Genomic DNA, 26,897 nt, shown 5'->3' with positions numbered 1-26,897 from the left:
GCTTATGTAAAAACTCAAGGTTTCCTACAAGTAAGGTTCCTAAGGCCACATTAAAAACCAAGAAATGCTCAACAGTCTAGAAGAGACAAGGGGCAAAACTATGCGTATCTTTGATGCATTCCCAGTGTAATAACAGCATGCATGAGAAACTCCATAAATACTGCTGGGGAAAGGTGCAACCGGGGAATTTTAGACAGGATTCCACGGGCAACTTGAGGACAATGCATTGCTCTAGCTGTGGCTGCTGAAGAAGTGGGAAGACAGAATGACACTTTACTGAGCTTTCATTATCTTGGAAAAGAAAGCAAATATCTAGCTCCTTAAAATAGCTGCTGTTGGGGCCTCATGTACATGTTAGTAATGGAGCTACTTAGGAGCCTGAAAGAGGAGGGTTGTAAATTCAAGGTCAGCTTGGGCAACTCTGTGAGACCCTGTCTCAGTAAGAATAGAGGGTAGGGCACAGAAAGGGTGGCTTAGAGGTTAAGTGCACTGGATGCTTCTCCAGAGGATCAGCGTTTGGATCCCTGAACCCAAAGGCAGATCACAACCATCTGTGCTTCTAGCTCCAGGAATCTAATGCAGTCATCTAGGCTCTGTGAGTACAAATGTGGTGTGTGCGCATGAGTCAATCAATAAAAATAAAAGTACATGTCTGAAAGTAAAAAGAGAGCTGAGTACAAGGCTCAGTGGTAGAGCACTTGTCTCAATGACCAAGGTCTCAATCTTAGAATTTGGAAAAGAAAAACTCAGCAGTGATTTTTCCGGGACTCATTTTTGTGGGGATTTATTTTGAGACTCTTTGTAATGATGGACACTGGATAAATAGTTAAAGTCCACAAGGACACTGTTAAAAGACGCAGAAACCTTTTATTTTTATAACATGATTTCCTATATATTAGTCATCAACTAAAGTAAAAGACAAAATATTAAGGCTTATTTTAATAGAGATGTTTATTCAGGGAGAAAAATGTGTTTATTTAATAGCTATTAAGAAGAAGTTGAGTGGACCATACATCTGTATTTGCCCTGGGCAGACCTAGTTTTCATGCCTAGCTCACTATGATTATTAATGGGGCCTCATTTCTCCTGCAGAAATGTATTAGTTTTAACAGAAAATCATACTGGCAACCTGTGAAAGGTGTCATTTACAAAGACATAGATAACATTGCAGGGGCCCAGAGCTCACCAGCAGACACTAACCGGTTACCACACATGAGATGAATTCTAACAATGTGTTGTCAAGGACAAAAAAATTATGGAAAAGCCTGGGTAAAACTTTAATAGAAGAGGCAATGATAATCCCAAGAAAAGCCACTATTCTAGAGGTTCTCGTGTGTATGAGAATCAAGTTTGTTTCCAAGGTATCCCTAGAACCCTGAGGAATCTTGAAATATTTGACAAAGGAAGAAATGAATGAAGGTACTAATCTCTGCATCCAGATACTGCTATTGAGGTATTTCAGATCACCAGAGAGGATCAAGGTATATCAGAGTCTAAAAGCATAATGCAAATATGTTCTGCAGACAGTTGGCCTTCAGATATCAACTGTCCTTTCCAGCATTTTTTAGGCATTAGCAAAACATTCCACAGTTCAGATTACAGGTGATCATTAAATCTCAAACACCAATTGAACTTGGCCTATGCCTGGAAATACTGCATTCCCTTGGCTTCTGGGATCTGAAACTGTGAGCTTTTCTCATGTCTTACTTGATGCTCTTTCTAAATTTTTGCTTCTTTTTTTTTTTTTTTTTTCAGCTCTCTGGCTTCTGTGTATTGGGTGGTCAGAAAAAATATAAAAGCACCTTGCCTTTCCTCTGTCCACACCCACTCTGTTGGAAATAGCAACCAGTTTTAAGTGATTCTATTTTTGTGACAAAATTTCTCTCCTGAATCTTACATTGATATTAAATAGCTGTTCATGTACTAGTTTTCTATGTTGCTGTAACAAATAGTTATAGTATAACAAGACGCAACAATGAAATATGTTCCCTTTCTAAGGAAGTGAATGTTGTTGGTAGAGTTCATAAGCTCCATCTGGAGGCTCTGAGAAATTTTCTTCATTTTCTAGCCCCCAAATGCTGTCTACTTTCCTTGGCTCATAGCCCCATCACATTGCCTTTTCTCTTCCCGTCTCTGCCATTACATTTCTTCTTTCTACTAATACTGAGGTCATTGAGACTGAAAATATTGATAGTCAATCTTGACACTACCTTCCAAATACCACATCCCTGTGCTCTACTTTCAACATCCACCTGGACTCCTATGGGACTTTGCTAATACAGTCAAAGTCTGGCATTTCCAGGTAGACTCTGAGATAGGTATAAGACTTCCCTTTTTCAGCTGAGTTCCCTCTCCACCTGATCTGGGGAGCCCCAGATGCCCTAAGAAGCATCACATAGCCCTCACGGAGATTACAAGCCCAACCCTCTTCTGAAAAGAAATCCATTCAGTATGTACCTGGGGATTCCTGGAAACATCTATGCTCTGCTAAGGAGACCTTAGATATCAGCAAATGATAGGATAATTAAGTACTGCTTTCCCTCTCTTATGATGGGGCTGAGTTGTAAATGAAGTATCCCTGGTGCCTCTAGCCCCAGGGAATAAAACGCGTTCACCTTCAAAACCCCTCCCACTGCCCAAGGTTCATAAGTCCCTGTTTCATAATGAAATAAAGGGATCAGCATCATCCATTTCATCAAAGATTGTCTGACAGTTGTCATTTATTCTGGGGAAGGATGGGCTCCCATCCTTGCTAAAGAATAGTTGTTGGATCCCCAGGGCTTAGCTGCTGGTCAGTCAGCTACATGCTGCTGGCTGCTGCAAGCTTCTCCAGTCACCATTGACTGGCATGTCAGTGCAGATTGCTGTTGCCACCTTTCTAGTGTTGCTCCATCCACTGCAGTGCCAATCTGTGGGAGCAAGTGGCTATCTATTCTTGAGGCAGTCATTTTGTCTTCCCGCTCCCAGCTCCACCCCCCATGCCCCTCCCCGCCCCCGGACAAAACCCAGCTCACACCGACAGACTCCAACAACCCTGGCCAGCATCACTGTGCTCTAGGAGTGTGGGGTCATGTCCAGATTGTTTCTACCTTGACTCTCGCCATTCTGCAGTTTCTTCTGTGCAATAGTAATTGTTAATGACTCTACACTAGAGGATGTTACTCCTCCCCTTGGATGCTCCAAGTAAGTTCCATCTCAGAGTGAAAGGCATTTGTGTGTAAGGCCTGACCTTCCATTGTCCCTCATGTCCATTCACCACCACCCTAGCATCCCCTCTGCCATCTTCCTCACTATTTATACTTAGTGCATTCTCTATGAGTTCTTACTTTTTTATTCTCCCTCTAGCTCCCTGCAGGACTCTGCCAAAATGTCATCATGTAGACATTTTATTTCTGACTGCCTCACGTGAAATAAGACTTCCTCCTTTGCTCTTAGTAGCATTCTTTAAGTCTCTTACTCAGCCTTAGTGTTTTCCTTTGAACGAACAATAAAGATCCCCTTTTTATGATGCCCCCTTCCTTCCTTTGTATGTATACTCTTCTGTAATGTTCTTGCAGGCCTTTATCCAGGCTGGTCCTCTGACTTTTTCTAACAATAGACACTGGTGAAAGTGAGCACATATGACAATAGGCAGCCTGCTACAAGAAGCTTATGACTTGAACACTTTTGTGATAATAGAAAGTCCACAACAAGAAAGCTTTATCTTGTGCATTCCCGTGACATATATGTGCAGAAAATGCCTTAAGGTGAGATAGCTCCTAGTTTACAGTCAACTCCAGTGTCCATATACACAAGTGAGGCCACCTTAAACTGCCTCCTCTAGCCAAGAAGTCAGATGACCACAACCTACTGGTCATGGATGCTGAATAAAATGTGAGACATTCAATTAAATAAGCAATTTGCAGTATTTAGAAGCACATCCTCTGCAATAGCCCAAGGAATTTGTAACAGCACAACAAAAACACATGTGCGCAATCATAAGGTTTTAAGTGAGTGAATATCTCATATTAATCTTTCAAAGAAAATATATGTATCTAGATAGAAACTGGTTAGGTGAGCAAGTTAGAATTTTAACATTAAATAAATTAAGTAGTTAGACTTTAATTTTGAACATGTGGGATCATCCTTCTCCAGTGAGGACATGTGCAAACTCTGAATCTGTTGAAATGCCTAAATATGGTTTGATTTTCAGACTTCTTCAGTTCAAGAATGAAAGGAATGTCATGATTAGGGAAGAATCTGAGAAAAAGTGCTGCTTGTTATTTGGTTTATAATTCAAGAAAATTCAGGTTGTCTATAAAATATTGAAAATATTTAAAGGAGAATGAGAAAGCTATATATAAGATTATCCTTAAAGAAGAAAACTGGCTGGCTTGTTGGATAGGGCAAGCTGGCCCATATGATGACTTTTAGGGGCCAGTGGCTACAACTATCTTAGATGAAAGTATTTCAATTTTTGCACCCTTTAGTCTATTCTCAGTCCAGCAGTGGATCCATCATTTGACCACTTGTTAGTGCAGATTATGTGTCGGTTCAGGATTCTCCAACAGTTTGAATCAGACTCAGAGAATTGGTCCAGGAAGCCTGTCTAAACCCAGCTGCTTTTATTTTATTTTTTTATGTGTGACCTCTCTCCTCACTTCCTTCTTTTCTCCACGTAAAGCACAATGCTTCTCCCTGTTCTCTGAGTGCCAAGCATGGCCCTCCATCAGTAGCCCTGCCACAGCCTTTTGCTTTCCCTAGACTCTTCTGGATTCCATGTAGTTCTCTTCACTACATTTTAAGCATTTACTCTGACAATGCCACTCCACAAACTCTTCTTCATGCCCCTCTGTCAAAGGTTAAACACTCTCCAACACCCTTTTCTCTTTTTTTTTTTCTTTCTCTTCAGCACTCATCTTTGCCTGTCTGCTCTCTGACAGATCTAGCTAGTTTTATCAGTATATAGTTGAATGGAACCAAGAGGAAGATAAAGTTTAAAATAGTATCTGGCACTTAGAACAATTGAGAGGACATGTGCTGAGAGAAAGAATAAATACATTTATGTACATATCTTTGTGTGCAGGTAGACATATTCGCATATATAAGCCTAGCCCTCCTGAGCACAAAACTAAGACCTATGCTGGATCAAGGTGACAATGAGCACTTTACAATCTCAAGCTGTCCTTTCCTACAGTACTCAAGCTTAAGTTTCTATTTTATAAGGATCTTTAAAATATGTAAGGTTTGATAACATATTATAAATGCCAAGAATCAGTCATTCTACTCACAGATGTTGAGAGCAATATATATATATATATATATATGATTTCTGTCGGTTGGGAGGGCTGAAGAGAACAAAAGAGGAACCAATGGGAAGGGTTTTCAGCTGGTTAGTAGAAGCAAGAACTCCTGGTGAGCTGTGGCTATAGGCGACTGTGTTACCAGACATATTCTGTGCCTTCCTGTGGAGTACAAGAAAGGAGTTTGAAGGTTCTTACACTATAATAAGAGATGTGTTTGAGGAGATAGGACTTTACCCTATCCAAACATTATGTTATTCACACTTGTATCAAAGCGTATGTATAATTGTACATTTTTTTATGTATCAGACAAAAATACATTTAAAAATAACACAATAAAAAGAATAGAAAGCGTGTGCTAAAGAAGTAGACCTGGCTACAAAAGGCCAACATGAGGGCCTCTGTGGATGGTGAAAATGTGCTGTGTTGTCTGCGATACTGTCAACATCCTTGTTAGAGTTTTAGAAAATGTTGCTCCATGGAAAACTAGTCAAAGGCACATGAGAACTCACTTGTTATTACATGGGAAGTAATTAATATTTTCTTAGAACAAAAATAATATTTTTGAAAATCATTACATAAAAACACTTTCCAGTAAGCTATGTAAGGTAGTTTTACTTGGTGGCTGAGCTGCAATTTTTTTGTCCTTCTTAGGGGAAATCTCGAGTGAGTACATCCTTGGAAGACCCTGACTTTATTTCACAATCTGAGATTAAACTCTCCTTGTGTCAGACTTACTGAAATGAAATGGCTCCCATTCCCAAGAGAGCAGGGAGGTAAGCAATAGGAAATGAACTGCCAAGTAGAAATTTAAATGGAATTTAAAAATATTAAAAATACCTTTTTAAAACCTTATGGTTTGTTATGTTAAAGATGGTGCAACATGAGGCTGATAACACTCAGCATAATCATCCAGACTCAATTACAGAAACAATAAGTGCATCCTGGGACCACCAGAGCTTTAACGATTGCTTTTTATAGTCCCTGAGTTTTAAAGTAGTCAGGCAAAATGAAGGAAAATAATAAACAGATGAGGCAATTTGACTTTGAAAAGAGTTAAGATAACTTAATAGGTATATTTTAGATAAAAGGGGGCCAAGGATTATAGTGATTACAGGGGGAGATCCAAATAGGTATGTGCAGTGAGCTAAGGGGGATGAGGAGAAACAATTTCCCTTCTCTGAGAACAGTAATAAACAGAAATGGCAATCATCAGAAGGGAGGAAGAGAGAACAACTAAGGTGGAAAATAGTTCCAAATGTGCTAGCAAGAATAGCTGCCCTGAGGAGGATTACCTCCCCCTGTATATGCTCATAGGGTATCAAGTCTCTTCTTGGTAACCTGCTGTCCTTCCTCTGAGTGCCACCAGGCCTCCCCCTCCAGGGGACATGGTCAAAGGTGAGGCACCAGAGTACGTGAGAAAAACATATCCCACTCTCCACTCAACTGTGGAGAATGGTCTGACCATTGGCTAGATCTGGGTAGGGGTTTAAAGTTTACCACCTGTATTGTCCTTGGCTGGTGCCTTAGTTTGAGCAGGACCCCTGGGCCCATATCTGCCTATCATAATGTTCTACTTGTAGGTTTCTAGGACCCTCTGGATCCTTCTACTTTGCTATTCTCCCATGCTTCTCTTATCTAGAGTCCCAATAGGATATCCATTTATAATTAAAAAAAAAAAAAGATTAAAAAAAAAAAGAATAGCTGCCCTGAGCCAGCCACCCGAGGAGCACTTCGGAGTCTGCGGGAAGAAAAGCCCAAGGTGAGGGAAACCAGAGAATCAGTCAGGCTCGCAGCCCTGCCTGCATCCTTCCCTCATTATTTCTGCCTCCTTCGTACCGTGTCTCTGGTGACTCGGCTGGGTGTGAAGGTGACTCCTTTAAAGTGGTTGGTCTCAGGGTAGAGTGGACACTCTGATTCTCATATCCCTAGTAACTGCTACCCAGTAGTAACTGGAGGCTTGAAGATATGGAGGTTCTAATGACATTTGACACAAAATAAGAGACAAGTTTCTTAGCTACTCAGGTCTGTTTGCTTATTTGTAAAATGGGCATTATTCATAGTTATCTTGCTTTTTCTTTTTTTGTTTTTTGTTTTTTTCCAAGACAGGGTTTCTCTGTGTGTAGCCCAAGCTGTCCTAGAACTTGTTTTGTAGGCTAGGCTAGACTTGAACTCATAGAGATCCACCTGCCTCTGCCTCTCAAGTGCTAGAATCAAAGGTGTGGCCACAATGGCCAGGTTAAGGAAGAAATTCTTAAACTGGGGTGTGCAGTTTAAACTGGAGCAGGTCAGGGAACTTGAAAAGGAAACATATATATTTTTCCTAAACTGCAATAGAAAGTTATATTTATTGAATATAATTTGCTGAGAGCACAATATAATTACAACATTTCCTCCACTTTTTTCCTCTCTCCAAGCACTCCCACAGACAACCCGCCTCACCACTCTCTTAAATTAATGGCTTCTTAAACTTTCTTTAGGTTATGGAGATTTACAAAAAACTACTGCAGAACCTGTCCCTTTGTCAGCAACAGATATCACAGGTATTTTCATGCCATGCTAGATATGCTGAAAAAAAAAAACTTAAAATAACTTACATGTTCAACATGTTGAAATTATGGCAATAATTAAAACATAGTTTAAAGTTATTTAATAAATTTTAAACATCATGCATAAAATGATAATAAGTTCAGTTTCAAAACACTGGTAACTGATTTTTAATAATGTTCTTGTCCTTGCAGCAGTATGCTTTTTATTTTATGTATTTTCTACCAATGTGGTTCAGGCATATGCAGTGGACATAGTTCTCTGATGGCTGAATGGTGGCTTTGTTAATAATAAAGGTTAACTGTCCCTATTTTTATTCTTGTTATACTCACTAGAATTATCTACCCTGGACACTGTGTGTTGGGGTCTTGTTTCTGTTCTGTAATTGATAAATGTCCTTGTCAACTACCCAATCCCTCTTATACTCATGTCATCTTCAGCAAAGGGGCAGTTTCTTTAAGAAGGCTCTGAAAATTGTGACAATACTGCATTTTCAAACATATATCATATGGTTACTTTTTCTATTGAGAATTATGATTATTATCAAGAAGAATGGCTCATAACTAGAATATTAAGTCATATCCCAAGCTAGGTACCTTAGAGAGGGAAAGGAAACAATTATGACAGGATAATAGTTGAGACTACACTATCTTCAGGAAATTGGCAGAAAAGAGGCTATTTAAATGCTTTTCTATATAAAAAAAAGAAAAGGAACAACATTATATTTTCTGATAGTTTATATCTTTCATTCATACTACTACAAAACTCAACAAAACTGTTCTATAGGGCCTTGATTATAAGATCCATATTTTCCACAAATTTTAGCATTTTGGATACTTGAACTGCCAACCTCCAGGCAAGAAAACAAACTGTGTTGTAAGTTGGTCCTTAAAGTGCCTGTTCACATACAAAGTTCCTCACCGGGTGGAGGGGGGGGGCGAGGCGGGATTCAATCCACCCCTTAAGGAATTTGTACTTCTGTCAACACAGATAATTGATTTTAAGCCCAAATTCTTAATACTTCATTAAAATTTTCATAAAATCATCACACATACAGAGAATTGATCTTTCTATGTGAGCGAGAGCAACAGAAAGCAACAGCTCTTTGGCATGAATCTCTGATTGTTGAATAAAAGTAAGGACTAATGTCCTCAAACCTGCTTTGGAGAGGTCTTCTACCTAGGTCCAGAACAGTCTGTTTAAAGCTCCCTCACTGTTTCATGAGAAGAAATATGGCTTTTAAAGATTTATTTTTATATGTATATTTATGTACTGTATGCCTTTGTGTATATACCATGTGTGTGAGTCCCTGTGAAAGCCAGAAGAGAGTGTCAGCCAGTGGGTGTAGATGCTGGAAACCAAAGTCTGGTCTTTTCGGTGAGCAAAAAGCACTCTTAATTGCTGAACCATCTTCAGATCCAGTGTGGTTTTTAGAAAATTTTTTAAAATCTTAGAAAAAATGAAGATGCCTAGGAAAGTGCTATTTAGTGTGCCTTGTGATTAGGCTGTCATCTCCAAAGGACCATTTTTATTACTTTGTCAAAATGAATCCCCTCTGCTGAGTCTTCCTTATGAACAATGGGGTTCATAACAATCTTTACGGATTGATTCTAACGGTAATATTGTGAGGGTAATAATAATAATAATAATAATAATAATAATAATAATAATAATAATAATAATAATAATAATAATAATAAAATAAACACTTATTTTATGGCTAATGAAAAATCTGTTTTGATATTAACTGCATTCCTTCCAACTGATACAGATACAGAAATGAAAAGGCCAGTGGCTCTGCCCAGCCTCACACCACTGTGTCCTTTCTCCTGCCTGATATCTTATATTTTAAGTTCAAGAATATAATAACTAACATTGTACCACTCGTTTTGCTGAATATATAATTGGAACTTATAAAATAAAATTCATTTAAATAGAAGCAAGATGACCATTTATAAGGCAAATGTGAGAACCATGGGTAGGAGAGAGGTACAGATTGGCTCGTAAGAGATGCTGGTGGATGCTTCCTGGCATCTCTTGGGTCCCCTGTCAATCATAATTTATGCAGGTAAGTATCATTATCTTATTTGAATGATAAACTATCTGCTGGAAAAGCTGGCATATTATATGCATAAACATAAAGGGCAGTTTCCACCAAATCAGAAATGTCATGAGATAAATGCATTTTATTTTATTTCAAAATTTCCACATTAGGAACCAGAATAGCTGGCTCTCATAAAGACACTGTGAATTTATTACTGCTCAAGTGCCACTTCCATATAATGAAATAATTAGGTAAAAAATTATATTTGTGTTTTCAACATTTTTGTACAATAGGAATGTCAGGATAATTAGGCATTAAGTATATTTTCAAGACTTGAAGGTAGTGGCTTTGTGTATAAGTGAATATTCTTTCTTCCTCTTTGTTTGCTCCATTCTTGTGCTGGTGATTCAGAAGAACATTTTTAAATAGAGGCTTTCACACTGTGCTTAATCACATTAAGGTAATTACCCCAAAGATGAGAAGATAAAAATCACACGGGTGGCCCAAGCCTTCCTGCCAAATTCTTTGGAAGCCAATCAGCAGTGTCTGGTGCCAGAGCCCTGTGCTGCTCTTTGCCCATCCCTCTCCTTCTCATTTGCTATTCCCCTTTCTTGGAATTAGACTTTGGCAGGATGAACTAGCCATGAGGGACATCTCTTCATCACTACCACCTTTCACAGAAAAAGAGTGAGCACCAATGCATTTTTGGCCAGTGCAGATTTGTTTTCTCTCTTTTGTAATTCTGAACTTACTTCCCAGCCTCCAGTGCACCTGTCCTTCCTTGCTGTTCTCACACTGAAGCTACCAAGGCAGTAACATGGGTAACGGTAACTTTTGGAGACATACAGCTCCCTTCTTTTCCAGTTGCTCCTCTGCTCTTCTAAATTGTAGGAATCGTTTAAGTGGGCCTGGCCAGAGATATGCTCTATGTGTGATGATGTTAGAAAATGTGGATGCAATAAAATATATTTGGAAATTTTACAGAACAGCTCAGACATGAGTCCATCTTGTTATATTTCTATCCTGGGCATTCCATGCACAAGCACAGTAAAAGAATAAAGTTGAACTCAGTCTAAGGAGAGGCTGACTTCTTGAGCACCTAAGCTCTATACATACACAAAATGTCTAAACAAACATCTATGCATGATTGGCATTATCTCTCATGTATACAGCTGAAAATTGGAGACTGTCCTAAGGTAGTTTCCTGAGGTATTTCTGATCTGAAGACAGACTTTTAAACAGTGCAAGGATTTTAACATTTATCATGGCAAAAAGAGGGTTTTGGTCACGGCATGGGTTTGGGATGTTTTCAAACTGTATTTTTTGTTTAGCTATCAATTTATTTGTATGATACACCAAACTAAGAAGAAATTATTCAGAAAGTCCAAGTGTTGCTATTTTATTTTTTTAAAGAAACCCAATGGTAGGATTTTGAGAGTTATCATGTATGTGTATGTGTGTGTGTGTGTGTTAAATACACACATATGTTTTTTATCATACTCAGAAGCTATGCCAGAGCAATACATCAGGAACTAACAGGGCATCCAATGCCCAATCTTCCTGGGCCTTTGACTCTCTAATTGTGCAGAACAGATTCTGGGCTACTTGAGTTTTAAGCTACATACCTTGCTTCTTGACCAGTAAGTTGAATGCATCACTGGCTATATCAAATGCAATCCACCCATGACAAGATGATAGACACTGTGTTTAAGATGAATGGAAGCCTAGTAATTAGTCAGGTAAGTCACTGAGACTCCAGCTCTGAACTCAATGGCCTCTGCAGCCTTGGGTACATTGCTTACCTCACTGAGTCTCTGTTTCTTTAGATGTGAAACCAGGACTGCATTACACAGTCTGGCAGCTACCCACACCACTGATACTGTCGGTGAGAGAAAGCATATGAATTCATAAGTGATGGCACAGGTGACATTGTGTACGAAGTGAGAACTCCATTTACAGTTTTGGGGAAATAAAATCTTTCAGAATTTTGGATGGCTTCCTTTCCTCTGTATGTCTACCCATTGACCAAATTCTGCATTACTTGATTGTTAGATCTAATGAGCAGAGCACATTATTTCCCCTTAAATGGAAAAATGGGCCATTTTCACAAAGCACTTTCCCTCTGCCTACTATTAAGCTCTGATCCTTGACCTTTCCTAATGCAAATGACAAAACAGCCTGATTGCTTCCCATTTGGCTCTGTGGGATATAATAAAGCTTTGGAGGAAAACAAGTCATCCAGCTATGTGGAGTGGGGGCATCCACACACACTCCACCAGGCTGCAGTTAGTACCTGGAGAGCTGGCCTGACCCTTGTCATTGTGACAGTGCCTCTAACTCAGTGGATGTGTTTATTAAATGAGACTGTAGGGATCCATGGGAGGAAATGACACCCCTGTCCTTAACTAGTGACGGAAATGCTGTTTAATTTGAAAATCACTCAGACTGTGAAACCACATTCTGTCTTTGTTGAAAGGCCTTGTTAAGCTCTCTGAATTTGAATTGCTGTTTATGTATGTTCAGCTGTGATGCGTACAAAAACTCTTTAGAAACTGGTTTTGAGAAACTCTCCTTTAAAAGAATCCTGAAACCAATGCCAGCAAACTGCTGGTTGCTGTGGGCAATCCTCAGTTTCTAGAACAAGTAGCCGCAAATGGCAGGCAAACATCTATTAATGGACTGCAGGAGGAAGGGCATCTGAAAGAAAATGATAAAGTTCTAGTCTTGTGGTTTGTATGTGTGTGTCTGCATGCTTGCATCTCTCTCTCTCTCTCTCTCTCTCTCTCTCTGAGTATGTATCTGTGTATATCTCTCTCTCTGTGTGTATGTATGTGTAAGTGTCTCTGTGTATATCTGTGCCTGTATGTGTGAATCCTTAGAGGAGCAGAAATCTTTGTCTGTAAAGTGTGTGTGTGTGTGTGTATGTATTTGTGTATGTCTCTGTATGTGATTGTGTGAGTGTGTGTTTGTTTGTTTGTGTATTTCTCTGTGTGTGTATGCGATTGTGTGAGTGTGTGTGTATGTGTGTGTTTGTGTGTTATACAAATATAGGTGAGTCAGCAGGAATTACAGATGAGTCCTCATTGCTAAGAAGGTTAGAAAGTCAGGCCCCAGTCAACACTCTTAGGAGTCAGGGACAAGTTAGCCAGATGCACCATGATTGTAGAGCTGTCTCCTTGGCTGAGCTTCTGCCTTCACAACAGCCTGCATTTAACAATGCTGATAGTTCTGAACACTGCTCTTCAGGGTAGAAAGCAACCCCTCAGCTGGGATAGCTCTCTAGCATTGACATCCAGGCACTGCTCTTCAGGGTAGAAAGTGGACCCCTCAGCTGGGAGTAGCTCTCTAGCATTGACGTCCAGGCATGTTTGCCAGGTTTATTCAGTCTAGTCTCTCATGCCCTTCTGGACAAAGCACTCTATGGAGCTGTTTGATGGGCTTAACACCACCACTGCTGGATGTGGACAGTCATCCTTAGGAGGCCTGCTGATTGATGGCAGGCCTATCATCCCTCTGGTGTCTTGGGAAGAGATTTTCCCAATTTCCAATGATAACAACTCATATTAAAAACAAAACAATATATAGACAAACCCCAACAAAACAGAACATAAAACCCTGACCAAACCTGGGATGTGGTAAGGAATGAAGAGTCAAGGCACACTGCAGTGTTCATTTCTTTATATACCCCTCTGTGTGTGTATATTTTTCAAGGCTATTAAACTTACAAGTACACGTAATGGGGTAATTTAATCCCAAATATGCTGACCCACATCTTATAGGTCACTTTCGCACCCAAGGCATGACACCTCGGTTCAGATTCATGCTTTCGGGAATGTCAACCTGATTTTTTAGGAAATTTATTCATTAGATAACACTGCTGTTCTTTCTCGATCACGTGATGGCCTGGGTAAGCATAAGGAATCACTGAGGCAGAAAGTATTTGTGCCTAGTAGGCAGCCTCTAGTAAGCCACTTAAGCAGACCTGATACAAACTAATGCCTTTCTTCATGGCTTGAAAGTTAGAGAAGAAAAGAGGCTATGCCAGTCACAATGATTCGAAACAAACCCTAGTGTTTTGGCTCAACATTTTCAGAAATAGGTTAAAAAGGTGATTGCATTATTTTGTTTGTAATTGAAGCAGAGAAATAATGACATTATTTTTTACATGTCTTAAGTTTGAGCCAACACTTCAGGCAAACTCTACATGCTCTGAAACCATAATAGGTAATATAAATATTACCTAAGTTGCAGGTAAGGTTCTTCAATCTAAGAATGGGGTAGAACTCCATTACAGCTGTCACAGCCTATTGCTGGATTTAAAACTATTTATTTTAACTTTTTATGTAAAACTTAATAAGAGACAGTATAAAGATATTCTGCCTAAAGAGATATGAAGAATAGAGGTATATTGACGCTAATTCCTGCTTATTTCCCAAATGGTATGTGATTCTTCTATTAGCAAAAGGCATATTTTAATAGTTCTTCCCAGATTGACATTCATTTATATATAATTACCATATAGGCATATAAGATTTAAAGTCCTATAACGTGATGAAATTCTACTCAGGAGACATAAAAAGCCCAAATTCAAAAGAACTGTTTTTCTTTTGTGAAAAAACAAAACAAACCTACAAAATCCCTATAAGATCCCTATGTTCTCCCAGCTGTGCTATGCCAAATATATACATGTCCAGACCAAGAACACATTGAGATAAATACAATTTAAACTGATTTTCTAATATGCTTGATTGATTAATGCAAATATCTAGACACAGAAAGAAAAACACAAGATGCTTAAAAGCCAAGTAGCTATGAGTGGGACCATAACTTCTAATGAGAAAGGCTGTGAGCACCAAACATTATGATGCAGAGAATGCTGTGTGGTGACACAGTTGGAGCCCTTACAGCAGTCATGTGCATCAGATGTGCTGTTCTTATATCCAGACCCAAACAGGAGCACTATCCTGTCATATTGTAGCAGGGTCCCCCTGATCACATTAAAGACACACGGGGGCAATAGGGGTGCAAACTAAAACTACCTGAGAAAGTCATTTGCCAGGATAATGTGAGGAAGCCTCCATGGAATTTGTAATATATCCCTTTAATCTAGAGTGAACTGTGAAGCTTAATGTGGATTAGGAAATTGGCAAAAACTTTACTACCAAAAGTGGGTATTTATTTGTTTATTTATGCAAGCAAGGTGGAAATTTTGTTTCTCAGCATTAGCAACACAGGAAAAGCTAAATATAATCAGATGTTCATTTTAACCTTTCCTGTTTTTTAGGTGGTTAGAGTTAAAAAATAAGATGATCTGTTTAGAATGGTTATCGATCCATTCCTCATTTAATAAAACCCAATTAAAATATTGCCCTTATTAGTGACAATGAGGACACAGAGGTATTCAGTATCTCTGTGATTCAGTTGCCAGAAGTTTGTGTAGTAACTCAGAATAAGGTTAAATATTTTTCATGCCAGACTAGAACATATCACCTGTTCATGCAACAAAGCTTTCTCAAGGCCAGATTACCTTGCTAATTATAATTATGCCAGGACATATTTTTTCTTAATATGTAAAAAATTTTAAAATGCCAGCAGTCCAGCTGAAAGTAGTTCAGCCCCTCCCCCATCCTTCATACATCTTGCAATGTTAGAAGTGACATCCTGGCCTCCAGTGAGAAGGGAAAAGAGTTAATACTGCTCCTGTGAAAAGCTGAATGGACCACTGGCATGTGAACAAACATCATCTGAGTAGTTGATTTTGAGAAATTGAGAAAATAAGTTAAATTTCATTCTCACAAGTCAACTTTTATTCACAATAATGTGCTCTTTTTGTGTTGACATTTCCTTCTAGTAAACATGAGCTGGATTCAACCTAAAGAGTAGTTCATGTTTTAAATAATCCCTCCATCAAAAAGCAATAATGTGAAAGCATTTCTGTGGGCTTCCTCGTCCTGTTCTCTTTTAGTGCCCTTAGGAGAGTCAGTTGTGGCTTCTTCAGGTCACCATTCAATGTCCTGCTATCCCAAGGCATTCCCACACATCGACACAGCATCACCCCACATGCCAATAGCATCCCCCTCATAGCACTTTAAAGAGAAATGGCCCCCATTGGCTCATGCATGTGACTATTTCATTCCTTCCCAGGTGCTGATGCTATTTGGGGAAGTTATAGATCCTTTAGCTGTGCTGGAAAAGGTCTGTTACTGGGTGTGAAATCTGAGTTTTATAGGCTTGTCCTGTTTTCTGCTTTCTCTCTGCTTCCTGTGTGCAGATTAAATGTGATCAGGCAGCTTCCTGCTCTTCTGACTGCTTTCTTGCCTTCTTTACTATATGGACTCTCCCTTTGCAATTGTAAAACAAAATAAACTCTATCTTCTCTAAGTTGGTTAATGGTCATATTTTTCACCACAACAGAAAAGTAACACACACACACACACACACACACACACACACACACACACACACACACACATATATCCCAAACTCATGTGAATAAACAAACAAACAAACAAACAAAAAACTCAATCTGTAGACCTGGCTGGCCTTGAACTCACAGAGATCTGCCTGCCTCTTCCTCTCAAGTGCTGGGATTATAGGTGTGAGCTATCATGTCTGGCCTCCCCCTCCCCAAACAAACAAAACAAAAACAGACAAAACAAAAAAACAACCAACCAACCAACCAAAACAAAATAAAAACCTTTCAATTTCTTAATTTTTCTAAACTATACAACAGAACAACAGAATTAAGATGGTCTCCTTGCAAGGAATGAGGAGAGAAGAAAGAAAGATTAGAGGCAGAACTTTTCTTCTAGCCCTTTAGAACGATACCTTTAAATATATATATAAAATATAATATCTACAGGGATCATTCAACATGAAAAGGCCATCATAGTACATACTGGGAAGGGTAGGAGCAGCTAGGATGCTTATATGTTGCTGATGGGGATATAAAATGATAAGCTCTCATCATTTTGTAGTTTCTCATGAAACTGAACATAATCTATCATATGACCTAGCTATTCTACTTCCAGAATGTAAAGTAAATATATATGGCCACTGAAATATCTATACAGAAATCTTCATAGCATCTTTATTTATGGTGGCTAACACTAGAAAGAGCATATATGTCCATCAATAGAACATCTCTGTTCCTTTCCTTCTGGAGAAAAATAAAATAAAATTGGGGTTTATTCACACAACAAAAACCGACTCTGAAAGGGGCCAATCCTATTTGTGCACCAACACTGATGGATTCTAAAAACAAACTGTTTAGTGAAAGAATTCATATTCAAGATTACATAATATATGCTTATGTTTATACAAAGATCAAGGCCAGGCATTACCAGTCTGTGGAATAAAAAATCAACACATTATTTTCTTTTGGTGGAGTTGAAGGTCAATTTGAAGGAGTATAAAGGAAATTTCTAGCATACTGGGCACACTCTCATTTTGATTCATGTGATAATTACCAGATGTGCTGGCTAGTTTTATGTCAACTTGACATAAGCTACAGTCATTTGAGGGGAGGGAACCTCATTTGAAAAAAATGTTACCACAAAACGAGGCTGTAGACAATTCTTTAGAAATTTTTCAAAGTTAGTGATTGATAGCAGAGTCCCCAATGCACTGTGCATGATGCCAGCCCTGGGCTGGTGGTCCTGGGTTCTATAAGAAATCAGACTGAGTAAGCCATGATGAGCAAGCCAGTCAGTAAGCTGTATCCCTCCATAGCTTCTGCATCAGTTACTGCCTGTAGTTCATAATTTGCTGTTTTATCAATCTATTTGACTAATAACCATAACTATGATCTGAAACTCTAACATAATCTCTCTAAATTCAAACCATTAATTTTATAATCAAGATCACAAGATGTGGGTGGGGCAGCTGTCCCTTTCTCTTTTCCTATTCCCTCATTCAGACCCCTTTATTATTTAAGAATCGGGCCTTGAGTTGTTCCCCACGACAATCAATCACAGTCATTCTTCCCATTTCTGACCCATTTATATTTACTGTGTTAACATCATGGAACTTACTGCTTCAAAAAGTAAAATATATTTAGTTAGTAATTTAGAAACCACATTTACATAGTTTTCAATGCTATGTTTCTCTGAGCTAGGGTAGAACGCAAAATCTACATGATCAAATACTTGTTCATGTGCACATGCTTGTGCATCTGTGTATATAAGTGTATTCTAGCCTCCTCATAAAGATAGCTCAGAGAGCTGACTGACTTTGAGCATCATGGAGGGGAAGGTGTCTGCATACCTTGTTCTTGGCCAAATGGAAGTATTTGGGAGTTCAGAACAATATGAGAAAGTCAGCAGGGTCAGCTTTGCTCTCTGACTGCATGTTCCCTTCTGAGGGTAGAGCTGTATCTGGGAGGTGGCTACCATCTGGCACAGTGTCTCTGAAGCATCTGGAGTAATACTCTGAGACATCACTGCTCCTTAAAAACAGCCACTACTTATTGCCTGCCAATCCTAAGGTATGGTAAATTTCACCTCACCAAAGAGTCTGTCAGCCTGAGTCCCTGAAAAACTGTGGAAATTGTTGTTTTAAGGTAAAAGGGCAATGAATAAACTTTTGTCACTTGGTGACACTGTAGATAACTTGTTCTATCCCCTTCTGAGGATTTATGATTATATATTTATTCTTTTATGCATTTTCAAATTATTTTATGCATACAATATTGTATCTGCATGTATGTCTACGCATCCTGTATGTGTCTGATACACACAGAGGCTAGGTGAGGCCATCAGACCTTTAGAACTTGAGTTTAAGGTGGTTGTAAGTTACTATGTGGGTGCTGGGTTCTCAGCAGCAACAGCAGCAGCAGCAGGAGCAGGAGCAGCAGCAGCAGGAGCAGCAGCAGCAGGAGCAGCAGCAGCAGAGGCAGCAGGAGCAGCAACAGCAGGAGCAGCAGCAGAAGCAGCAGCAGCAGGAACAGCAGCAGCAGAGGCAGCAGCAGCAGCAACAGCAGCAGCAGAGGCAGCAGCAGCAACAGCAGCAGCAACAGCAGCAGCAGAGGCAGCAGCAACAGCAGCAACAGCAGGAGCAGCAGCAGGAGCAGAAGCAGCAGCAGCAGCAGAGGCAGCAGCAACAGCAGGAGCAGCAACAGGAGCAGAAGCAGCAGCAGCAGCAGAGGCAGCAGCAACAGCAGCAACAGCAGGAGCAGCAGCAGGAGCAGAAGCAGCAGCAGCAGCAGAGGCAGCAGCAGCAGCAGCAGCAGCAGGTATATGTATACCTTCTCCTTTCACGTTAGGACAGTCACATAGCTTCTCTTTGAGCTAATGTTCAACTTGTTCTAGAGGTTTCCTGCCCTGATGCGTTTTACTCTTTACTCTTTAAAAGTTGTTCTCAGTAGTAATCCTCCATTCCAAGTGTTAAAGGGAGTTTGTAGATTAGAAAAGCATGATCTTCCACAGAAGTCTTCTTGCTTCTGGTTGCATCCAGACCTAGATTTAGTGTCTAACCAGGCTGTCATATGTATTCCCAGATCAGAGATCTGTGGTGGATGTGTTCCCATCACCATAAAAGTGATGCTGTTGGGTGACTCCAAGTATTGGAGTTTCAAATCCTAGGACTTACAGGAGGATTTGGGGCACAAAGATAGGAGTCTTGGCTCAGTGGAGAGGGAATGCTTACCTAACACTTTCTTCCATGTATGAGCACAACAGAACTACCAAGAGTCTGAGAAGATGGCAAACACTCGGCTGAGAGTTTCCTAGGTTCGTGAGCATAATGAGGAGATAGAAGGGCCTTCAACCCCATAGCATCCTCACCCACCACGACATTCTTTTCACTTCTAGAACCATGTATTTGCCAGAGTTAGCCTGCCACAGAGAACTAAGAAATTTTTTATTTATTTTTAATTTTTATTTTGGTTTTTCAAGACAGGGTTTTTCTGTGTAGCCTCGGCTGTTCTGGACTTTCTTTGTAGACAAGAATGCCCTTGAACTCACAGCAATCTGCCTGCCTCTGCCTCCCTAAATGCTGGGATTAAAGACGTATGCCACCTTGCCCAGGTGGACTAAGAATCCTTAAATAGACAATTATGGAGATTTTAAAACCCAAAGTACAAATCAATGCTTTTAGTTTACACTAATATTACAAATGTAAGTATTCAGCATGTGCTAGATATTTTTACCTTATGTAGCTCATAATACTGGGAAGCACCAATTCCACCCTGTTCTTCGGCTGCCCAGAGCACCAGGCGCAGAGTTCTCTTTGGACGCAGCCCTGGGAAAATAAATGAAAGGCATTCTTCAGTTTGCTACAAATGCTTTTCAAGTGGTGGAGACCTCATCTGCACTGTGGATGTAAGAGGGAATCAGAGGCATGTGCCTCTTGCTGGTATGGCCTGATTCAGGGTATGGGAGATAACACAAGGGTACAACTTCAGAGATCATCTCCAGGGCTGGATTAAAAACAACAGGGGTTGTGCCAAAGTTATCTGAGGGCCTAGTGTACAGTCAAGTTCAGTGAAATATTGATTATGCCATACTAGAAGGAAAGGTTAGCAAGAGCCTGAGATCTGAAAGTCTCCAGAAATGTGAACTGAAACCAACTCACGCTCAGGCTAAGGTGACCAGGGATCACCTCTCATACTGAACCCACCAGCACAGTTTCTCACGCTTTTCCTGGGAACTAAGAAGTGGATGCAATGTCTGTGGTTACTCATGGGCACGTACTGGAAAGTGTAAAAGTCATCCCCTCAAGGTCAGCAAAAGTTAACTGAATAAGCTGTTTCTTTCCTCACATTACTTCACTCACAGCAGGGCAGCTACTTCATGGACTGGCAATAAGCAATGTGTATAGATAGTCCCTGTCTTAACTTACTATTTTTAAAGCTGTGATTGTTTGAGCGAAATGCATAGCTATTTAGTAGAAAACCAACTTTTGGATTCTGAGGTTTGGCCTTTTCTTGCACTAGAGATAAGCAGTATGGTTGTTTCTCACATTACTAGACAGCAGTAGCAATACACAGCTCCTGGTGGATCACAGGATCACAAGGAACAACCAGCAGTGCTCTCCCTTTGTAAAGTGCCTTTCCAGGATGCTTGATAGGTGAGGTGTTTAAATGCACTTAGGACGGTGGTTCTCAACCTTCCTAATGCTGTAAACTCTTTAATACAGTTCCTCATGTTGTGTTGACCCTAACCATAAAATTATTTTTTTTGCTACTTCATAACTGTAATTTTGATACTGTTATGGATTGTAATGTAAATCTCTGTTCTTCCTATGGTCTTAGCCAACCCCTGTGAAAAGACCATTTGACCCCAAAGGGTTCACCATCCGCAGGTTGAGAACCATGCACTTAGGATTTTTTTTTTCAAATTACAGTGGTTTGGTCAGGATGCAGCCACCACTGCAAGCTGAGGCACCTTTGCATCTATTCTAAAGTTTTAAATTAATGGTACACTTGCCAATCGTAGATTCTTTTTCTGGGTAACCAAAACTGCTCAGTAATCATTAACTACAAGAAGCTCTTTTCTCAATTTTAAACCTATGGTAAAACAATGCCTTAAATGAATTTCTCTTGATTTTGACCGGATAAGTGCTGGTGCATAGCAGAAGCAGAGAACATAAAGCTGGCTTGCAATCTCACCACATGGATTCATCCTCCTGCAGGGGAATTGTTGGGGATGATTGCTATGCACTTTCAGTGGCTCTGAGGCAGCCATGCTACCAATCTCAGGTATAACCACACACCTTCTGCTTCCCAATGCTAGACTCTGGGCACTAAATGCTCCATCCTGCCTACTCCAAGCACTGACAGATTCCCCTTGCAGAAGCCTGGTGATAAGAGCCCTTAAAGTAAGAAGCTCCAGTTCCTTTAAAGTGAGCATAGCTGTGAAGTCATTTCACATTGGAGGGTTGGATGAAAGAACACAGACCACAGATGCCAGCAGGTCTGAGCTCCTGGGAAAGCCTGACTGAGACACCTCATAAGGAAACCCTGCTGACGTTTTTGTGAGCCTCTACATAGAACCCAGCTCACTCCTTCCATTATGCTCCAACCCGTACTGCCTGAACTGCTGCAGCCACCTACCTCTCAATAGGTCTTGCTGCTGCAATTTTACCTTTCCCTCAGATGATACTACAAACTGTGGATGGAAGGATCTTTGCAAAAGCATGAAGTAGACAACTTGTGGGTTCCGTCCTGCTACTTAAGTCTGAGTGCTCTAACTAAGGTGCCAGGCTTAGCAAAAAGTGCCTTTACCTAGTGAACCATATTGACTGGCCCTGATTTATTCTTAGGTTTTCAAAATTACTTCATGGTTATGGATGTTTTACTTGCACTTGTGTGCCTAGTGCCCAAGAAAGCCAGAAGAGGGTACCGGGTCCCCTAGAACTGGAGAGACAGATGGTTGTTAGCTATCTGCTGGGTGCTGAAAATTTAATCCTAGTCCTCTGGAAGAACAACCAATGTTCTTAACTACTGCACTGTCTCTCCAGCCTGATTTATACTATCTAATTTCCTGCTATGTCTCCAGTTCTTAGATTATTTAGCACATTAAATGAATAAATAAATGAATGCAAAGTTTGAAGTGATTAGAATGAACTTCAAGGCTATTTTTATAGCTACATGACCTCCTAAGCTGTTTCTTCTAGCTCATTTCCAGACAAGGTTTTATATGTGAAAAGGCAGACATATCTAGTGAACCTTGCATTGCCAATTGCCAGCCGTATAACTATGGGGTAGTTGGTGTGCTTGAACCTCAGCACTCTTGTTTGACAAGTAGAGATCATTTTGTAGACCTGTGCTATAAATCGTCCTCTGGGTGGCTGGAAGCTCTTGTAGCAGGCATGTACTTGGCATTAATAATGAACTGTAAAGCTACATGACAGGTGTCTAGAACAGAACACTTTTTACACATACCCCAGAAGAAAAGAGTCACTTACATACTCAGAGAGGAAATTCTTCCAGAGTCCTTAAGTACTTGGCAAAGAAGAGGCAGAGCACCTAATACTTGCTCCATAGTTAACTGCCTGCTCACAGTCATAACACAAACTTGTCAAAGAAAGTGATATAATCAGGATTGCTAAAGAATTTTGTTTTCTTAAATACACTTGCTGGAGTTGCAGACAGCTAAGTGGCTAAAAGTACTTGCTGCTCTTGTGGAAGACTTGGGTTTAGTTTCCCATAGACCGGAACTCCAACTCCAATGGATCCGAAGTCTTCTGCCTATATAGGTACCAGAGAAATACATGGTGTATGTGCAAACATGCAGATGTTCACAAATACACATAAGATAATAATGCATAAATCTTAAAGAGAAAAGAGATGTGTTTCTAGACTATGTAAGTCAAACAGCACATTTCTTGTAACAAAGGAAAGAATAACACGTACCAGTGTTGTATGTTCTAGTTTTCCACACTTGTATGTAATGAATTTTGAGTAGTCTCACTTCCATCTATCTTCTTTTTAAAAAAAATTAAAAAAAATTTTTTTATTATGTGTAGAATGTTCTGCCTGCATGTGTAACTCTCCACAAGATTTCATTATAGATGGTTGTGAGCCACCATGTGGCTGCTGGGAATTGAACTCAGGACCTCTGGAAGAACAGACAGTGCTCTTAACCACTGAGCCATCTCTCCAGCCTCCCCATCTATCTTCTATTATCTCCCTATGGCTCCTGTCACCTTCCATATCATTCATCTACCAATCTCTTCCCACTTTGACGTATCTTTTGTTATTTTGTGATCAAACGAATTTAATGTGTGAATATGGGTTTACAACTATCCACTGAAGCCTGATGGACTTACCAGTAGGTACACACTGAGGAAAATGACTCCTTCTCTCCCAGACTCTGTAGCTAGCCAACAGTTCAGTAATGCACAGGATTCTGGGGATTCCTGCTATTCAAGACTAAATGATGACAGCGCCAGCCTCGTGCAGGCATACTGCAAGTCACTGCAGCTGTTGTAATTTTATTATTCCAAGGGCTAGAGAACAGCAATTCACAGCTTTTCTCCCTGTTTTCTGTATATTAGATCCTTTCTATCTCTCTAACATGGTGTTGCCTGAGCCTTTCAGAAACAAAAAATACTACACTTCTTTAGATTTCTTTGCACCTAACAACAACATGGTACCTTGAACTATTAAAATGATGAATTTCTTTAAAAAGATAAACAGACAATACAGGGCACAGGCAATTCATTTTTCAAAGCAAATGCTCTGAAGATTCTCGTCGATTGAGTGCACCATTTGAAAATCATTATCACATAGAATTATCCTCTCTCATATTTCAATTTGATCAGAGAGCCAATGGTGCTATATTAAGATTGAGTGGAAGTAATCTGTTTGAAGCAAGGGATGTAGAGGCTTCCAAAGGACATAAACACAGCTGGCCCTTTGAGTCCATGAGAAAAAGCCAAGTACCCACTAGGAACATCAGCACCTACTTCACAGAGTGGAGAGACCACAGAAGAAAAGGAATCCAGGGGTTTAGCAGATGCCTAAGTGACTCAGAAGTCTCATTTCACCCTCACAATCTGATTGTCACTAAACTGAGAGAAAACAATGGGATTTCAAAAGCTTTGGCTATTTATATAATGTGGCATGTTGGTTCCTAGCCCCCACCCCCAACTCCACAGGAGCAAGGTGTTGACCCTTCAGTCTGAAGGAGTTGTGTTTCACTCCTCCACTTCAAGCTTTGTGTGGTCCAGCTACATGTCTAACATCTCTGAACCTTGAGTTTTTTTCTACATAATATGAAAAATGATAACCATCTCATGGTATTGTTAGAAAAACTGATGGGATACTTAATGCATGTATCAGTCATAGTTAATGTTATGTAACGCATCTGTCAGTCATACTCTCTGGAACATAGGCTTTCAAGGATTGTTTCTTCACTCTCTTCTGTCTAATTATAGATGACTTTGCGTCTGATGACAAAAGTCTTGAGAAACAGAGAGGCAGGACAGAGCCTCTTACTTATATTTCTTCCTCAGTGACCTTAGGACACCTCTGTTGTGTAGAACAACCAGTCAAGGGAAAGTGAGATTCATCTAACCTGTGGAAAACGTAGCATCCATTAGTGTGAGATGCAGCCACACCTCAGCAGGAGCACGCTCAGTTACAAACACGAGCAACATACCCATTCTTAAGTTAAGGGCAGTCAGAATACATTTTCTGGATGAAATCAAAGCTAAATGTATGTGAGCACCAAATGAGATTAGTATACTATTTTAACTTCAATTTTTCTTAAATTTTAATTTAGAGTTTACTTAAATAAAATATATTAAATTTAAACACATGTGTGTGCACACACACATACATGTATATAGAGACCATAAGAGAACTCATAGGAGTTTGGTTTTGTTTATTATACTTTTTTATTAATTTATTCATATTATATCTCAATTGTTATCCCATCCCTTGTATCTTCCCGTTCCTCTATCCCTCCTGCTTTCGCCCTATTCCCCTCTCCTATGTCTGTGACTGAGGGGGACCTCCTCCCCCACTATATGATCATTGGGTATCAAGTCTCTTCTTGGCAGCCTGCTATCCTTCTTCTGAGTGCCACCAGGCCTCCACATCAAGGGGACGTGGTGAAATATGGGGCACCAGAGTTCATGTGAAAGTCAGTCCCCACTCTCAACTCAACTGTGGAGAATGTCCTTGTCCATTGGCTAGATATGGGTAGGGGTTTGATGTTTACTGCACGTATTGTCCTTGGTTGCTGTCATAGTTTGAGTAGAACCCTGGGCCCAGATCCGCCCATCATAATGTTCTTCTTTTTTTAAATTTTATTTTATTAACTTATTTATATTACATCTCAATGGTTATCCCCTCCTTTGCATAATGTTCTTCTTGTAGGTCTCTAGGACCCTCTGGATCCTTCTATTTCCCCATTCTCTCATACTTCTCTCACCTATAATCTCAATATGATATCCTCCTATCTATCCCAATTTCCTGGTAAGTGAAGACTTTCATGGGACATGACCCTTGGGCTAGTGTCCAATTATAAGTGAGTAAGTATATATCATTTGAGTCTTTCTGCTTCTGGGTTAACTCACTCATTATGATCCTTTCTAGTTCCATCCATTTGTCCACAAATTTCAGGATTTCCTTGTTTTTAATAGCTGAGTAGTATTCCATAGTGTAAATGTACCACAGTCTCTTCTACTGAGGGACACTTAGGCTGTTTCCATGTTCTGGCTATTATGAATAAGGCCACTATGAACATGGTTGAGCATATGTCCTTGTTGTGTGGTGGAGCATCTTCTGGGTATATTCTGAGGAGTGGAATAGCTGGGTCTTGAGGAAGCCCTATTCCCAGTTTTCTGAGAAAGCGCCAGACATTTCCAAAGTGGTTGTACAAGTTTGCATTCCCACCAGCAATAAAAGAGTGTTCCTTTCTCTCCACATCCTTGCCAGCATGTGGTGTCACTTGAAATTTTTTATTTTATCCATTCTGATGGGTGTAAGATGGAATCTCAGAGTTGTTTTGATATGCATTTCCTTGATGACTAAAGACTTTAAGCATTTCTTTAAGTGTTTCTCAGCCATTTGATATTCCTCTATTGAGAATTCTGTTTAGTTCTGAGTTTCATTTCTCAATTGGGTTATTTGGTTTGTTTTAATTTCTTGAGTTCTTCATATATTTTGTATATTACTTCCACTGTGTGACTCCTGGGGATTGAATTGAGGTCATGAGGATGAAGGCAAAGCGTTTACTCACTGGTCCACCTTGCTGTCTCCAAAACAGTTTCAAAACTGACATATTTTATGTATAAAAATGACAAGTGTCCATAGCTATGATGGCAATAAATCAATAGCAGCAGCAATGATCAAAGGCAGAGATTATTTCCATAGAAGAAAGGGGGAGCAAATAGCTCACCATAGTAATTCTGTGCCCCAGTTCTGGGTGGTGCTCAGTGGGATGCAGATCTAGGTCAAAGCAAGCACATGGACTGAAGACAGATGAAGAGCGCATCTCGCTGTAGCCAGCTGGACATTAGGCTTTTCTGAGTTTTCACCACAGAATGGGCCATTCATGGGATTTCAGATGAGT

General features: G+C 39.9%; 1 protein-coding gene across 1 annotated transcript in view; it reads right to left on the bottom strand.

Moving 5' to 3' along the window:
• Positions 1–26,897, bottom strand: part of Cpq (carboxypeptidase Q) — a 324,103-nt gene that overhangs the window by 78,743 nt on the left and 218,463 nt on the right. Inside the window, exon 5 of the mRNA XM_051159454.1 lies at positions 20,021–20,112. Within this exon, the coding sequence (XP_051015411.1) occupies positions 20,021–20,112 (92 nt within the window). The remainder of the gene's footprint in view (positions 1–20,020; positions 20,113–26,897) is intronic.

Source organism: Acomys russatus, chromosome 17, assembly GCF_903995435.1.
Source record: "Acomys russatus chromosome 17, mAcoRus1.1, whole genome shotgun sequence".
Classification (NCBI taxonomy): Eukaryota; Metazoa; Chordata; class Mammalia; order Rodentia; family Muridae; genus Acomys; species Acomys russatus.
Note: the sequence above shows the minus strand (reverse complement) of the source record. Positions and strands in the feature narration are given on the sequence as shown.